The 18,711-nt window shown below is 37.0% G+C and overlaps 1 protein-coding gene across 1 annotated transcript in view; it reads right to left on the minus strand.

The window, feature by feature from the left end:
• The window catches only part of DKK2 (dickkopf WNT signaling pathway inhibitor 2), a 104,994-nt gene extending 86,885 nt beyond the window's left edge, over positions 1-18,109 (minus strand). Inside the window, exon 1 of the mRNA XM_017508958.1 lies at positions 17,129-18,109. Within this exon, the coding sequence (XP_017364447.1) occupies positions 17,129-17,350 (222 nt within the window). The 5' untranslated portion in view covers positions 17,351-18,109. The remainder of the gene's footprint in view (positions 1-17,128) is intronic.
• Positions 18,110-18,711: the final 602 nt, after the last annotated feature.

The following is an 18,711-nucleotide window of genomic DNA, read 5'->3' on the forward strand; positions in this document are numbered from 1 at the left end:
GAGAAAGCTCAGAGCTCGGCTGTAACATCCCTAGCCTTTCTCATATTTTAAAATAAACAATTTTAGGAAGAGGGGATTAAGGGCTCGCGTCTGAGAGATGACAAGTAGGGTATATTGCTAGCTCCAGAAGAATTGCCTCGGAAATTCTCCTTTAGTTGGCCCTTGGCTTTTCATTCTGATGACAGATGAAGTATGAGTATAATTCTCAGAAAATTCCAGGTGTTAAACATGTGCACATTCCAGAAATGCTCTATGGGTTGCTGGGTTTGTGACAATCAGACCAACAGGGGAATAGCTCTCTTTCCTAGCCCTTCTAAAACATGATGCGATATTTGACCCATACCTTGTTCTGATCATTGAAAATCTAGTCAGAGGAAACACAGTGAACAATATGAACTCTATTGAATAATTAGTATTAACTGCCAATCTCTTTTCCTCCTAAAAATGACACATAAAAATGTATAAACTAACACTCTTGCAATCTGGGGACCTGAATTTCCCACAAACTGTCTCTAAGTCCTTGTTTTGCAATCTGCTACCTTCCAGTAACTACTAGTAGTTATCAGGTATTTAGAATGTTGTTGTTTATGTTGGTGGTGGTTTTTGGTTTTTTGTTTTTTTGCTTTGAAGAGAGATTTACAACCTCCTCCTCTTGAATATTATGGTCATTTTGGATTTTCTCCTCAGACTAGAGAACAGGAATGTCAACAATGTTTTGAGAGTTTATGGGCACAGATGTTAACTTCCTAAAACAAAACGGAACCCCAATTTGGGCAAAAACCAATCTCATTACTTTTACAAAAACAAAAACAAAATTTAAGTAGTCTTCTCACTTAACTCAGAGAAGCAACACTGTCCTATATTAAAATCATAATCAAATAATTCTGATCTTGAAACTGAGTCACATGGATTCACAGATACTAAAGGCTGAGCTTGCTCGAAACCTATATGATTACTTTTCTGGTATCATCCTTCCTTCTTGATTACCTCCTTCAAAAATTTAGTGAGTACTCTGCACATAACAGAAGCTTACAGGGTTTAGGGAAGATTAAGTAAGGCAGCATAAAATTCCTGGCATAAAGTAGGTGCTCCACAAAGGTTAACTTTCACTGTCTTCCAAAAACAAGAATGTATTTTTCAAATATCTAGTCACACTAATGCTGCAGGTAGCTTGCTAGGAATATACTAGAGTAGTATACTGATATCACATTTTATGTCAGTCTGCGTTATCCACAGATAAGCAGTAACTATGATTTGGAAGTTGGTCTATTTACCCTACTTGATTTTGTTCATCATTGTGTTAAAAGGAGCAGTCAGTTACACTCTTCCTTCCTTTCCATGCATCTTAACTACAGAATATCAGTCCCTCAAAACTTTACATTAAATCTCACTATGACGATTGCTATTGAAACTTCACTGTACTCTTCTGCTGGTCACAGATTCCCTGAGTGTCTGTCCTCATCCAAGCCTGCTTGCTCTGTGTGTCTGTGTTGCGGAGCTTGAGACTCTAAAAATAAATGGGGAGGGCGATGGGGGAAATGTTGCCCTAAGAATACTTCTCATTCCTCTGTTCTTGTTGGGCCCTGTTTTGGGGAAAGATAGGGGTTGGGGGAAGCTTGACCTTGTGTCTTTGTCAATAAACTCTCATACAGACACACACACACAAAACTTCACTGAGTGTACAGTTCTTAATTCCAATAGCATGGATTTATCATCAATTATATGTTCATTGCTTTGGCTTTGTTTTCCTAAGATATTTGAAATAGTCCTTGAATATCCAGAATATCTTGGTTCCACCATTAGAGCATCTTCTTTGTTAGTGTCTGACTGTCTCAGAAATGGACAAAAAAAAAAAAAAAAAAAAAACATTAGTGGTGAGGTTGAGCTACACTATTCTTTATTGATTTCTACTAAAAACCAGGGTTATATTTTTAGATCATAATTTTGTAAGGTTCAGGCCATCAAATATAGTTTCTCTTTTGTGTTGAAAGCTTTTATTTTTTAACAATAAAATTAACAGTACACACTTCAATTCAATTTGTCAATCACTGGGATGGCTGTGGCAGAAGACCTGAGTGTTGGCCACTTATGCTTTTAACAATGAGAAACACCAAAAAGACCAAAATTGTTACAACGCATTGCAGCTGCTGTGGCCGGGACCCACTTGGAAATGTAATTTCAAGAGGATTTTTCTTGTTAAAAAGCCATTTCCTCCTGAAAAGTGTTGGGAAGATAGCAGGGCAAATAGGCAAACAAGAAAATTTACAAGAATTTCCAAAGAGTACTTTGGAGGCATTGTATTAATTTGAACAACTGCAAGAACATTTTTACTGGGTTAAGAAGTTTAGTCTTTCCACTTAATATTAATGGGATGGGTTTGCATTTTTTTTAATAACGTTTTAAATTTTTAAAAAATTATTGTAAGTAGACAATTTAGAATTGTATAAATCTATGAGTACAAGTGATATTATGATTATTAAATACAATGTAGAATAATTAAATCAAGCCATGCACAGAAAGACGAATAATGCATGTTTTCATTTATATGTGGAATCTAAAACAATTGAACTCATTTTAAAAATAATTTTTGACAGGCTTTGCGTATGTGTGTCTCTGTGCCCACATTTTAACTAAGTTGCACATAAAGTAATGCGTGCCACCAGAGTAGACTCTGGGGAACTGAACTGAGTATGATTTGTTCCTGCCTCCTCTTTCAGAAAAAGGCTGGGTTTGGAGTGGAGAACATACCACTGACCTAAGTTCCTTAACTGTTTCTGGAACATCATGATTCTCTGGGAAATAATAAGCATATTACATAAATTCTGACCATGTTCTTCTAATGGAGAAGACCTGATTATAAAATAATATTACATTTCAATTTTAAGACTTTCTAAACCCAACTGCGGGTTTTCCACCTTCGAGCAATTGACATTGAAAGGTTTACAATTATAATCACAATGCTGAATCCTGACTCAGAATGTTTATAGGAAGATTAAAAAATTATTTGGAGAAACCACACATTTATTTGACATTCTCACCTTCTGTGGGGTACTTTGTTCATGGAAACAACAAAAAGCCACTCAGAGCCAAGTATTTTGAATGTGGTATGTTAACCAGTATATATAACATTTTTATGGTCCCAAAGTTATGGCCTATAAACATGTAAACTCTTCCTAAAATTAATTTTAAAAGAAAGGTCTACATAACAGTATCAAAGGAATGAGCTCTCTGCAGTGACTAATTTGGAAAACAATGTTTGAACATGCTTCATTATAAAATCTATGACATTTTAAACTTGCATCTTTATTTCTCAAACATCTTAGTTTGATATATTTCAGCACATTTTCTGTTGCTCTGTCCTACCTCTAGTAAGTTCTTGTTCACTTTACTGACACCTCTCCACCAATCCAGGCTGAGGTCACCACTGATTCCTACATGCCAACTTATTTCTCCCCAGATTGCTAATTCCCTGTGAGTCTGCCTCTTCTCACTATTTCTTTAGTGCTTTGAAAATTACAAAGTTAGACTCAGACCTTCTCAGGAAAGTGAGGCATTTATGAAGGAAAAAAAAAAAAAACTTTAATTTCTTCTACAATATTTTGGGGAAAAAACAGACATCAATTCTTTATAATATTAGCATAATGCCCAGCACAGTGAGACCTTTTCCTGTCTGCTTATGGAAATAGCTTGCTTGCACCTACAAGTCAGCCTGTTTGCCAAAAGAGCCAGGGTATAGTCTGTGAAGAATTACTAAAATCCCTTGATTACATTTTCTGTTAATGAAGAAGGGTTTTTGAGTGGACATTGATGTCTACTTTATTTTATTCATTTGCTTCACTTATAGCAAAAAGCAGAATGTTCCATTTTTAACTGAAGTTAACTAGATAACTAAGAGATAAAATTCAAGTGTTCAGCCTTAGAAATCTTTATGAAAAAGAAAATCTCATCATGTTGTCCAGTTCTAAAACTGTATTAGAAATAGAATCATGAACTAGACAATTTCTGGGAGCCTCTTTCAACCTTAAAATTTCAACTAGAGGCTTCAAATGCATTACACTTGTTTTTATTGCTACATATATCTTGTACAATGTTTGTTGACTATGATCATAGCATTTAATATACGTAAGAAGTAAGCAATTAGCAAGTTTATTGACTTATCTGAAGAATTTGAATCACATCTGAATTTTGAAATGTACCAATAGAAGGTCTGCAGCTGGTTTCTCTGGCCTCCAACTTATATAAGAAAACATGGCACAGTGATTAAGTGGGTTAAGTATACAGACTTAATTGATGGGTTGGCCTTAAATCTCAGCTCTGCTGTTTATGAGATGTGTAGCCTGAGGGACACAGTAGAGAGAAATAAGATAACTGATGACATTGTGTGCCGTATTGAGAGGTTTAGACTTCATGTTTTAAAATGGACAGAAATGGAGAATAGATTGATCAGAGTTTTACGTTAGAAAGCTCACTTTAGAAATAATAGTATAGATGATGTTTCAGAGAGTAGAAAACTTTTACAATATCATAGTAATCCATTGAGAAATAACAATGGTCTGAATCAAGGCAATGAAAAGTTGGGATGGCCATAAATCAGTAAAAAAGGATTAATATTAGGGAAGAAGTAGAATCCTATAAATTACAGTATAATTGCTTTGGAGGAGGGATAAAAAGCAGGAAGCCTAAATTGTTTCTAGCTTGGTCAAATGGTTGGGTGGCAATACTAATGACCTTTATATGGAATACAAGAGGAGAAGCAACTTTAAGGGAAATAAAGTCTGTGTTTAGTTTTGGAACATGTTCAATTTGAGTTGCCTGTCAGATGTCCAAATAGATGAAACCCCTGGGAAGGTGGATATATAGAACTTTTGGTGAGAATCTAATCATATAATTGATAGCTTAGAATCCTTTGCCTTACTTTTGCCACAATAGTCTCCATCTTTGCAATTTTTCTATAGAGTATAATCAACTTTTCTTCATGTTATTAAAGAGTAATAATCATGTTAATATAATTCATTATTTTTGCTCAGATGTTGAGTAAACTAGAAGTCAAAGATTACACTCAGAGCTGGCTAAAACTAAGAGTATTCATTTATTTTGGAAAACAATTTTAGCTTATAAAAATAAAAGAATCACTGTGAAAAGACATGGAAGAATCTTAAATACATATTAGTAAGTGACAGAAGCCAATCTGAAATGGCTACATATGGTATGATTACAACTACATGACCTCCTGGATAAGGCAAAACAAGATGCAGTACAAAGATCAGTGAATATCAGGCATTAGAGAGGAGGAAAGGGTAAATAGGTGGAACACAGAGGATTTTTAGGACAGTGAAATTTTTCTGTATGATACTATAATGATGGATACATGTCATTATACCTTTGTCAAAATCTATAGAATGTACAACACAAAGTGTGAACCCCTGTGTATGGATATTAATAATGTATCAGTGTTGACTCATCACTTGTAACAAATTTACCACACCAATGAAAGTTACAAATAATAGTGGAAGCTAGGGAAAGAAAGAGGTAAAGGAGTTTATGAAAATCACTATACTTTTGACTAAACTTTTTTTCAAAACTAAAAATGCCCTGAAAAAAAAATGAAGCCTAATAACAATCATTTAAAAGACCACTAGTTCCCTAACACAAATTTTACTCTTGTATGTATATGTATTATGTTACCACTCTGAGATTCCTGCACATATAATATGACTAAATGGATCTATTACATTGTTTGATGCTTCCATAGCAATACAATAATGTGTTTTCAACAGCTTTGGAAAGACACTCACTTTCTTCTTTAAAAAGTTTTTGTCAAAATATATTTCCTTTGTCCTAATCCATATGGTTGTGCATCAATACAACCTGGCTGTACAATTGGCTGCTTCTCTGAACTTTGTCTATTCTGAAACCTGTAACCAATAACATATCCAAAATATGACCCTAAAGTATAGTTTCAGAACCTTAAAATTACACCGACATCTATTATTGAGACCCTTATCATACCGTCCAAGGTGTTTTTAAAATATATAAACAGTAGCACATCCCAGGCATGAGAGAAAAAAATACAGGCAAGGGCTCCTCTTGAATAGTGAGGATATTCTAGCAGCAGGCAAGAGAACTATTTGTAGCTCGCCTGCAAGAATAAAAAACTAAGTTCTTACCAGAAATATGGAAGTATGACTTCTGATACTAATTTTTTAAACAAATCCAAAAAATTCAAAACAAATAGGCAAAAGGAAAAAAGCAAACAAAAAAAAATTCTATTTTCAATCTCTCCACCCATACTTTTAAAAAGTAGTCCATCAAAACAGAAACTAAATTCATGATTCCAAATTTATAAATTATTCTCTGCTTGATTCTAACTGCTTAATTCACATTTGCACTTTATAAATTCAGGGTGGAATGGTCTTAAAATTCTTTTTTATAAAACAACTTCTAATGATGTTGAGGCAAGTAAGTAGTGTTATGTTTTACAAAGAGATAGAGAAAGGACTTAATATTATGACAACCATTTTACTGATTAAAAAAAAATTATGCTTAAAGGTGTTAGATAATTTCTTTGAGGTCCAGCATATTTTTAAAAAATAGGCTAATGAGGTTTTTTTCTAAATTGATATCCAGTGCGCTTTCAGACTCACCCGCTATTGCATGCAGAAATCGTAACCACATTCAACAGTATGTTCTTAGAAATGAAAGTGTGATGGTGCACAAGGCATATAACCCAGAGGAAACAATGAGGACAGCCACAGATTAATAATGCATGTAACATCAAAGTGTCAAATGTTCAATAGTTATGGCTCACTTACTCCTGAAGTAGAGAGAAAGGAAGAGGTTAAGCATATCCCCAGGCAAAGAGGTCCATCCTGTGTAAACCAGAAGTCATGAAGTTGCAGAAGGGAAACCGGGAGAGGTCTGAGAAGATAGATGCTTCTATACAAGAAGTTCAGGCTGCTTCTAGCATCCCTCACTGGAGCTGATTCTGAGATAGTGTCTTCCTGAAACACTGCTAATCGCCAAGCTCAAGCCCCGAGTTCTCTGCCAGGGAAGGGCAGTAGTCTAATGGGTCTGTGGTATTCAAATTCATTCAGTAAATAATGATATACGTTTTTAAAAAAGTTTTTAAACAATAGAACAAAATGGTAGAATAGCCCACAGCTGAAGAGAAGAAAAGGACTATAATTGAAAAGTCACACTGATTACCTACAGTAAGAGAGTTTATTTCTCAAACCTTTTTAGGAGTGTGAGTGGAGAAGGGGGGTTACAGAATCACAATGTAAAATATATTTCTTCCTCTGTCAGAAGTGTTTAAAAGCCACTGGGCTCTATCCTAGTTGGCTCTTGGACAAAGGTCAAGTAGTCTGCATTCTTAGCAGGCCCACCACCACTTTTGTCCCTTCTTTTGTGTGCTCCTGCCGTTGCCTGCAGACGTTCCAGGCAGGTTTCTTGCTAACCATGTCTTTAAAGCGTCAGTACTGAAAAAGTGAGCAATGACAATACAGTCCAAGCCACTTCCTTTCATTCCTTTTGTTTAAAACTGATTGACACAGTTGTCATCGTCACACTGTAAACTTTGATAATACATTCTGACCTACATAAATTTAGAGCTGAAAAAGAGTCTATGTATAATTTATCTCCCACCAGGTAGTCAATCAATTTAAGGCAACTGAATTTAATTCTTCCACAGAGCTTTGTGTTGTTATTCAAAATTTAACAGAAAGCATTGCTTCTGATTATTTGAAATGTTTGTATTAGAAGTCAGAGGATGCAAGTTCCAGTGAAAATTTTATTTGTCACAGGCATTGATTATACTAGATTGGGTAGATCATGAAACATGTCCTAGTCAGATTTCTTCTCGTGTAAAATGAGCAAGTTAAATTAGGTAATTCCCAATGTGTCATCGAGTTCTGTGTCCTGTTTTAGTCTATTGTGTAAGTTCTTGAAACTTTTAAAAAATAAAAGCTTCTCTTGGTCCTTTTTGTAAAACTCTGCATCTTCATTGATATTTGCATTCAAGCAACTATTTAAGCACATATAATATTTAAGTACATTTGAAGAATCCTCTTGCTTATTAAAATATTGGGAAATTTTAAGAGTCTTGTCAGGTTAAAAGTAAATGTTAAGGCTTTTCACTCTGCAAATCAATAAATTATTTATGAAAAATAAACAACAAAAAAACTCTTTGGTCCATTGTTCAAAATATAAATATATATTGTTTAAAATATATGTTCATATTATATTAACATTTTATGAGCTTAAGTCATAGTAACTTGTACATTCTAATCAGACATGAGTTTCTTTAACAAGTCCATCACATATTAAAAAAAAAAAATGGAAGTCCACCTAAACTTCAAATATTCAATGAAGTAGGGTTAAAGGAACAAAAAGCACTTTTCTTGGTAAGAACCTACATACCATTTTTTCATCACCCGTGAATGGTAAAGACATACCAGAGCACAGGATGAATTTTTAGCAGTCAGCTTGTTATAGCTTTACTTAAATGATAGGCATTTTTGCTAACTATGAGAAATCATGAAGACTTGGTTGCCCAAATCCAGACAATACGAGGTTAACAAAAAGGTGTAATTTTTCTTGTCAAGGGTTTTCTGTTGTTATTGCTGTTATTTCTGGCAGGATTTCCAAAACAGTTGAGCAAGAAATGGGACTTACAATTTTATAAAGCTAAAAGTAGACAGCTGCATATGTGGCAGGTGATTCCAAAAAGGAAAATAACATCAGTAAAGAAGAGAAAGTGGAACAGAAAGAAAAGAGGACTGTTGAGAGAGCTGGAGGAAATGCCCACATGTATAGGTAGATAATTGCAGAGAAATAAGGGAAGAAAATAAGAAGGAATGAACCAGAAAATAAAACATAAATAGCATAACAGTAAACATACAAAGGAATAAATTAGGCATAAGTACTAGACAGTGGGCTGCCGAGAGTACAGAGCATGGCTAATGGGATAAAAAAGCCTCTGGATTTCAGGAGACTAACACAATACCTGTTGCACGAAAGGGTTAAGAGGAAATAGGTGTTGAACAATGAGAACACATGGACACAGGGAGGGGAGCACTACACACTGGGGTCAGTTGGGGGGAAATAGGGGAGGAATGGTGGGGGGTGGGAAGCTGGGGAGAGATAGCAAGGGGAGAAATGCCAGATGTAGGTGATGGGGAGGAAGGAAGCAAATCACACTGCCACGTGTGTTCCTATGCAACAATTTTGCATGTTCTTCACATGTACCCCAAAACCTAAAATGCAATAAAATAAATGGGAAAAAAAAGAGGAAATAGAATGAGCAAGTGAAAACCATTATTTGAACGTAATTGTAATTTCAGGTGATTTTTAAATGATAATTCTTCCCTCTGCCTCTCACTTGGCTGAAGTTTTTTTCCTCCATTACCAGTTAGGAATGTTTACTGGCAGTTTATTTTCAATATGTTCAAAGAAACGTATCACATGCTTCCATGAGGTGTATTTCACTCTTGATTTAACATTACTGAAATATTTTCAATTTATCTAAATCACACACACACAAAATCTCAAATAAAAAAAAAAAAGGAATGAAAATGAGATGGAAACAGTGAATTCCCAGTCTCTGAGTCCTCCTGGAAGAGACAGCTGACACTCAGAAAAGGTTGTCAGCCTTCCAAAATCCTAGCAAGCTGTCTTGGCCAATACACTATGTGGAAAGTGTCAAGAATCTTATCTTTGCAGGAGCTATCTCACTTTGGAAAATACCAAATTTATACTGTTAGAAATAGACTAACATCTTATTCAGTTATTTTGGTTCTTGTGGTTAAACAACTAATGCTGTCTTGTGTATGACCTCCACCTATTAGGATTGTATTGTTAATATCTGGGGTACTGATGTTTCCATGCTCCTTCCACAGTTCCACTAATTACTTAATTATGTGCCAGTTTGCTTATTTTCTACAAGACAACATTGACTTATCTATCTTGATGTAAACATTCAATAGTAGAAATGTGACATCATGTGTATATGTATGTTTATTTTGTCTTGTTTTGCTTTATACTTCTTAGCCTCAGAGTAATTGAGTTCATTTGTTTCCTTCTTGTATATCATATGCATTAGTTTAGCCACCCCTGCCCAAATTAGCGGGGAAGATTAAGCTGCCACTTCTTATTTGGTGCATGAGCATTTGACTTTACTTATTTCTGTAATGGCAGTGATAATAGTGACATCAGCACAATAACTAAGTGCACTGTTTTCTTCTTCAAAGATTTTTTTAATGTAGGTTATCCTCACCATTGCCCTGCAAGTTAAGCATTATTACTTTTATGGTTGTTGTTGTTATTGTTATCCCTATTTTATGGGTATATTAAAAAAAGAAAGGCTAGAGAGATTAAGTGACTTTTCCAAACACATTAATCAGTGGTGAGTGGAGTTTAAAACCCGTTTGGAAATTGTAGTGCTGTGATGCTGATGCAAAGCATCTGATTCTCTGAATGGCAGCTAGAAGAGGTTAAAGGTCAGGAAAAAGCAAAAGCAATACAAGACTCTAAATTTAGAGAAATTCCCCCATCTGATCAGGATGTAAGTCATGCAGCCAAACCAAAAAAACTCATTAAAGAGAGGACATTGGGAAAGTCTGCGCCTCTCTGTCACATAAAGACATTCAGATTCAGGTAGATGAGGACAGGGGAATTTGTTGTTGGGTATGAGGAAAGAAGAGAAAATAAACTTCATGCAACAGAATCTGCTTTCCACTTGGGATGATGCTATAATTTTATATTTTAATGGGAAAGAGTAGAAGAACTATAGGGATGTGTGGGATGGCAGGGAGGCAAGTAGAAACAGAGATGAGAATAATGGATTGCTATGGTGCCTGCTTTAGTATCCATGAAGTGCTAACATACTTTGGACTTCTCACAGTAGCAGCTGGGAGCAACAGAGTTTGGGTTTTGCTGTGGCTTTTAATGAAATTGGGGTTATACCCATGTCACTCAAGTACAGAGAGGGAAGAGTAAGAGTTCATGTTCTCTCCTAAATTCAGAATAAACAGCATATTTTTAGCAGCATAACAAGGTGGTTTAATATATGGGCTCTAATATTAGATTGCTTAGGTTTGAACTTTACCTTTCTCCATTTACAGTAGTGAGACTTTTATACATTGTATAACCTCTCTGTGTCTCAGGAATATCTATTGTTTATTAAATGTTTCATCATTTGTAAAAATAAGGATGATTTGCTTCAAAAGGCTGCCTAGAGGATCAAAAGAGTTATTGCCATTGAGCATTTAGTTTCATGTCTGGTACAGAGTGAACACCCAATTAATGGTATCCCTTATTCTAATTTAATGTGTGCCATAAGTTTTTGCAGGATAGTTTAAGGAGATAATATACCTGAAGATCACTCACTTCTATTCCCCTGAAGAAAGAACAATCTTATTCCGGATGATAAAGCATAACATGAAGATCTAATGTCTTTCAGGGACGGTTTGGACAGACTACCACTTTGAGAAGTCATTTTTCCTAATTGTGATACTATTGTTTTGCCGTTTCATTTACTTATTTACTCATTGATTTTTTTTTTTAATTTTAGATTTGTTCTTTTTTGTTTTAGATTGTTTTATTTGATTTAAATTAGATACTGAAAAGTATTTAAAAGAATATTTGAAGTCCATTTGTCCCTTTGGACTCTGTGGAAAAAGGCAAGTAACATGTTTTTAGAAATTGACTGCTTTGTGATTTTGCTGATTTTATTTCTAAATTTATTGTTTAAAGCACATAGAAAAATCTAAACTATTATTAAGATTCCCAAAATAGAATCTGTTGTACATTTTCAGTGGCTGTGGAATACATGTTAGAGGAGTAGCAATTCTGTTGTTAGTGATACGTAAACCAATTAATTCAGTTAAAAAACAATTGAAATAGAATATTGAAATCTTTCTGCCTTAAAGTTTTCTTTGATTCAATTTGCCATTACAAAGAAAAGAAAAGAACCTACCAAATGTTGTATCAACTGACCTCTTTGAAAGAATGGTTTATATTTTTCCTAACAAAACAATTAGAGAAAATAGGTTATTCCGCTCTGGTTCCTGTAAAGAGTGGACAGAGGAGACAGAGAAAACTGACCTTTGCTTACCTTAAACAGTAATACTAAATTTTTCTTATGCATTCTGTATTGAATCTTTCTGTATAATCTTAAATTGATGCTACATAATGCAAAATGTCTATTAATTATGATTAATCTTACTTCCTTTTGGTTTTTGCTTCTGGATTGTTAAAAAATGACTCAGTAAGAAGCTCAGGCAGACACAAATGTCACATAAACCTTTTGAACAATCAGATAAATAACTAAAAACAGGTTTATCTCCTTGTTATAAATGAGTACAAGTGACTAGAGGCATAAGGAAGTAAAACAACTCCAACAGGCCGTCAGAAAGTCGCAGGCAGAAATAAGATTGTAATTGATTTTGCTGTTAACTCAATACTAAAGAATAAACAGCCATGAGAGACTGAGTCTAAAATGGTAAATATGTTAACTATTATGCATTTCTTCTAAAATGTAACCAATTATTTTAATGTACTTTTAAAGCAATTTTGTAAGGAAATGAAGAAGAGCCAATATTTTCCTAGATCAGAACATACTAGCTATAGTTCTATCACATTGCCTTACCTAATCTTAAAACTACAAGTTTCAAAATATATTGGAAAAAAGAAGAGGGGGCAAAAGTTTGTATTGGAGAAGAATATTCAAGAAGATTATGATAGGGTCAGAGTCACAGCTGGAGTAAGTTTGAGCAACTCTGTCCTCTTGCTCTCTCTAGCCTAGCGCAAAAATAAAATGATGGATGTTCATATGAGATTATCATTAAAATATTTTTCTTGCTATTCATGAGTTAACTTTCCACTTGTATCAGCTATCAATTTTCTATAATTCATGGTGAGAGGAAATGAAACTTAATGTAGATTATTTCAAATTCTTTTATTTTTGAAAATTTAATCGTCAAAATGATTTGCTTTCATGATTATGTTTAGTGTTAGTCAATGTCCAGAGAAGCTAGAAGATTATTTATTCTTAATCAATAGAAAGTTGGGCTGAGGTTAGAAAAAGAAAAATCATAGATAATTTCAGAAAGTGAAGAGATCACCTACCATAAATAGAGTATATAGATTATTTCAGTGAGCACTTTCATGAATGCTTGTGCATATAGATACAGCATACTTTTATTAAAGAAAATGCAATCTACAAATATTAGTGCTGTTTAACCAGCTCTTTCAAGCTTCTATTTCAATGAATTTCAAGAATTCTTTTCTCACAACAAAACTTCATCCAAACCACTATCCTTGAAGTGTCCAAGTCATATTAGAAAATCATAGAATCTGAATTTATGTTAAGCCATAGCTTCTATTTAGAAACACATGCCAAAAATCTTATCTACATTTAAAATATAACTATGAATATCACTATTCTAGTCACTTTTAAAAGAATTACAAAATGCTACTGCATTGCATTCAAATTAAATTCATCTGCCCATCTCAAAAGGACAAAACAAAAAGAATAAAAGAAGCTATTACAACATAAATCCAAAGGTTTTTCATTCACACAGAAAAAATGTGAATTGCAAAAGTTAATTCTTTTAAATAGTTTGAGTACTTAAAATTTGTTTTGAAGATGGCCCATAAAAGTCAGTACCTCAAACTTCAGAGGTAATATCAAGCAACAGCATACTTCATCAAAATATATTTATTCACATGACATTGAAGATTTTGTTTGAAATTACTTTTAATTTAGAACATCTGAAACAATCTCCTTAGAAATTGACATATATATTAAAATATATATTAGGTAAATATATTCGTAAGAGTCCTGAAGCTTAATTTATCCTGTATACATATATAGTACATATATGCAGTACTTATTAGCAATAGCTGCTAATAAAAGGCAAATTAAAACACTGATGTGGATAAGCAGCAGTTAGGTTTTTTGTTCATTCTGTATTAATCATCTGAATACTGTCACTCTCAATTTCTGATGCCAGTTTCCATCATAATTCATATTTTGTGTTTGAAAGCAAGCCCAAAATTGAGAAATGTAACACCTCTGGAGAACAGTGCATTTTTTTCTCTCTAAATCTTTTATAAAATTAAAGGCATATTTTCCAGAAGTGATATTACAGATAATCGACCTTGCCTATGGAACAAGTAGAATTCCTATAAATAAGAATATTTCTTTTTATATAAAATAGGCAATTTTCAATAAAAATTTAGAGCTCATGTAGTCTCATTTTTACTTTTGTAGATTAATGAATTACTAAAAATATCAGTATTTCTTCTGCAGTGGCAATATTTAATTCTCTATCCTGAAAAATAAAAATAGGCAATTATTCAACTTCCATTTAGAAGAAAGAATACCAAGGACTACGTTTCCAATCTGCCTACTTGAAGCTGCATCCTACAGTTTCTTCCTCCTGTTTCCCTGAAAGGAATATATTTCAACACCATCTGTCAAATATAAATGGCGTTGGGGGAAATCAAAGGTATTAAGTCTTAGGATGATACTTATGATTAGCTAATTTGATCAGTTGGCAGTTTGATTCTAATATTTTCAATCATATTTTGCTATTGTGGTACCTAAAAATTCAGCTCAGCTGCATTTCAATTCTAGAGTTTTTTGCTACAAAAGGAAATGACAGCTCCCCTCTAATTTCCATTTCATTTCTGAAAATAATACTAAGAATGTTGGTGACCACATAGCTATAGAATAAAGAAGATAAAGAGACTCATAAGTACCCAAATAATTATTCTTTTTACTTCAAAGGGAAAATATTTTTCTATGTGTTTCTTCATAATAATACACATTTTAGATCATTCATTAAACGATAATATAGAAAATAAAATCTTCCTATTGGCCAGCTATCCTCCTGCTATAAAATCCAACATTTTGTTTTGTTTTACCTTTATCTTGACTATGTTAACAATTTTTTCACAAGCCTAATGTCAAATTTTAACAATCTAAGATTCCGTTATGTAAATATAATAAAATATATTCCATAGAACTGTTAAGTTATGAAGGGCATATCAGAAATTCAGCTCATTTGTGAAATAAATATATAAACAAATTCTCAGTTTAAGGAGACATAAGTAGACTTCCAGACTCTTTAAGAAGCATAATTAAGTAGCTATTTGGAGAGGTAGGAAAGTAAAAACATATTTTATATCTATTTATATACAGATATAGTATCAAAACATAAAGCAGCAGCTAAGTTCTGGGGTACATCCTTCAGTCTCCTCTGTGCAACGCTATGATTAATGAAAAGACGAACGTAACTGGTCTTCTGACAGAGGAACGTCAGGTGTGTGGGCCCAATTGTGGGACAGAAACAAAAAGCGCTTTCCAAAAATTCTCAGAAAATACATAGATTAGAATGGAAAGGAACCTCAAGACTATTGAGTCCTTCCCTGTGTCCCTGGAGGAACTACACATTAAGCTTTCTTAAATTGGGAACATGAAATTTGAAGTCAGTAGCATTAGAGGAGTCATGATATGGATTGAGAAGATCCATTCTTTCTAACCCCTGTCCCATCTCATGACAGACTTCTAAGAAACTGTCAGGTTTATTGCTACTGAAAATTCTGGGGTGTCTCCCGGGAGAGGAAAGGAATGAAAGTGGTCACATACAGGCATAGGTATGTACACGTGTGAGGGCGTGCAACGATTATATTTGTATGTATGTATATGTACTTTCTTACGTTTTCTGAGACCTTAAAAAAAAATCTGATTGCTGATTTTGTAATCCCTTGGAAGGATAACTGAAATGGTTGACATTTCAAAGCTCTGGGAAGAGTTCTAGACCTGCAAAACAAGCAAAACTGCAAAATTGTCTCCGTGAGAGGGCAGGAGGGGCCAAGCCCGGGCCTGAGTGTTGTCTCGCGGTCCATCCTGGCCTGGCCCCCTCAGTCAACCTTCACCCTGCTGGCTGCGCCGTGGGCAGGGGCTGTAGAGGACACCGAGAGCGGGCAGAGCCGCAGCATCAGGTTGCTGCAAGGAAACTGGGACCTTAGGGGCGTGGGCCACCGCCAGGGGTTGACACTGTGCAAGGTTTCTGTGCGAAGTGCGTGTGCCACTGGCAAACTGGCTTTTAGTTTTGGCTTCCCACAAAAGGAGCGGAAGGGGGAGCTGTCGTGATTCCCAGTGCCCGCAGGGCCCCCTCTCCTGGCCACTGCGCGCGCCAGCCACAGCTGGTAGCGAGTGTGCGCCCTGCTGTCTCTGTGCGTGTCTATTTGTATAACTGTTTGCAAGTGGCTTTCAATCTGTCTGTGTGGCAGAGACAGAGGCGCCCTCCGGAAAGTTCCCTGTCTCAAAAACGCCTTCAGCCTCCTGTTATATCGCTGGCGACCCTAGGACGCTGTCATTGTCATCTTATTTTGCTTCTTTCTGGGTGACTTATTTACAATTCTGCGTGAGTGAGAAATGTGCATCTATTGGATTTGTCAGTGACCTTACTTCTTTGAAGAAAGAAAGTGATTGGGAGGGAAGAAGAATCTGAAAAGGAGTGATTCCCCCTCCGGATTATAAAATATAGTGGACAAACGCCCAGTATCTCACTGTCTAGACTGAAATCCCGCTCTACCACTTATACTAGCTGTGTGCCTTGGGCAAATCCTTCATCAATCTGTGCCTCAATTACTTCATTGGCAGAGTGGGAAAGCAACAGTATCTACCTCACAGAGTTACGAAGATTAAATGAGTGAATACGTAAAACGCTTAGAACTGTGCCTGGCACGTTAATAGGTGCTATAAATTAGATGCTATTAACATCTTCATCAGTTGCATCACAGTGTCAAATGGAAGGACCATCCTGACCACTTTCTCTGCAGGAAAGAGCTAGATCTCCGTACGTGCCCACGACCCAAAGCAAAGGTGAGACCGAATCCTAACCTGTTCACTCCGTTTACTCCGTGCAGTGCAGCACCAGCAGCCACCCAGACACCCCCGCCCACACAGACCCTGCTTCAGAGAATCCCTCCCCAGCCGCCTGTTCTCTATATCTGGGGCCGAGCTCCGAATGTTGCGGGATGCAATGGCAAACTGCCAGCTCAAGAGAGCTGGCCCCTACCTCTCCTGTCTGAAGAGTGTGTTTGGGGGTTTTCCTACCTGCCCCAGGTTTTTGCCCTTCTTACTGCCGCCGAATGCCAGTCCTTGGTATGTGCCCGCAGATCGGTTGGCGGCCTGAGCAGGCGTCTCCCCGCCCAGAGAGGACTTGATAGAGTTGAGTTTGGCCCGCGAACTGCCGATCTGTGAGCTCTCCACCATCAGCACCGCAGCCAGGAGGAGCAGGCAGCGGGAAGAATCCTTGCACCGCATCAATACGGCCATCTCCCGGTGAGGGGGTTCCCCAAAAGACGCAAAGCCAGAAGGCGTGGGAATGCAAGGGAGGGAGGACCCCAACACACGGGACCCCTCACTTGGGGCACTGGCGGCTTGCAGATTCTGTTCCCTCAACCATTCCTGGTTGGGGGACCCAAGACCCTATAAACTCAGTCTCACGCCTCGGGACAGAAATTAGCGCAACCCAAGCAAGACCCGCTTCTTCACCAGGGCAGGAAGTTCTGAAAATAACTGGAAGCAATCAAAGGCTAGACGCTTTCTAGCCAAGGAGGCGTGACCCAAGGTGCAAGAAAACCCAGCCCTGTGGATCGCACCGCTTCCGTTGCTTCTTGCCCCGCACCTTCTTGGTCACGCGGGGATCTCGGAGGCGGTTTAATTCTTCTTTTAATTGATCCGGAGGCCCGCACCAGTTCCTTCTCCTTCAGACTCGGTTGCTTTTCCGTCCTCTTTTTTTCCTAGCCTTTTTGTGTCAAACTTTGCAAGACACAATGCTCCTTTTCAAAGTTAGTAGGCGCTTTAATAGGGGATTAGGAGGCGTCTCCGGACGGAATCCTCGAGAGATGAAGAGAAATGTGGTCCCACACACGCGCACTTACAGTTGCCCCGAAGCGTTGTCCCCTGACTCACAGGGGACAGAGAAGGGCTGCCAGCAAAGAGTTGCCAGGAGAGCGCACTTGCGCTAAGCGCGGGCTCCCGCTCTCTCTCTCTGCTCGCTCCCCCCGCTCTCTTTGCTTTTTATAGCTTCCTACAGTGGGTTTCTTTTACCTCCGCCCCCAATTCAAGAGTGACAAAGAGTGAAAACTTTTCTCTCACCCCCAACTCTCCCCCCGCCCCTCCTGTCCGCGTGCTACTTCTACTTCCACTCCAGCTTTTCTCCCTCCTCATCCTCCCGCTCCGTCACCGCCCTATAACAACTGGAAAACGGCAATCCAGCTTTTCCTTGGGGTGAATGAAACATAGGGACTCCTAATTCCTGACAACAGCTCCTGTGGTTGGAGCAGTCTTTGGATACAGGAGGAGGGCAAAGGTGGAAACTGAGAGCGGACAGCGGCAAGCTGCCGCCACCTGATCGCTGCCACCCTTCCTTAGATCTTCCCATCGGTCTTCAGCCCCTGACTCCGCGAGGAGAGCTGGAAAAGCCCTATTGAAGCTTTAGAGAAGTGAGCATCTGCGCATCTGCTCATTAATATTGTGTTCTTTGTGTGCTCACAATCGGTTTTAGCCTGTGTTTCCCAGGGAGCATGGGAAGCTGGAGCCCTATAGGTGCGCCAGGGGGTGTCCAAGGATCCACATAGAGGGTGGAAAGGAAAGAAGCAGACCAAAGAAGGGGAAAGATGAGCCTTAGATTT

The sequence above is a fragment of the Cebus imitator genome, unplaced genomic scaffold, assembly GCF_001604975.1.
Source record: "Cebus imitator isolate Cc_AM_T3 unplaced genomic scaffold, Cebus_imitator-1.0 Scaffold17, whole genome shotgun sequence".
NCBI lineage: Eukaryota > Metazoa > Chordata > Mammalia > Primates > Cebidae > Cebus > Cebus imitator.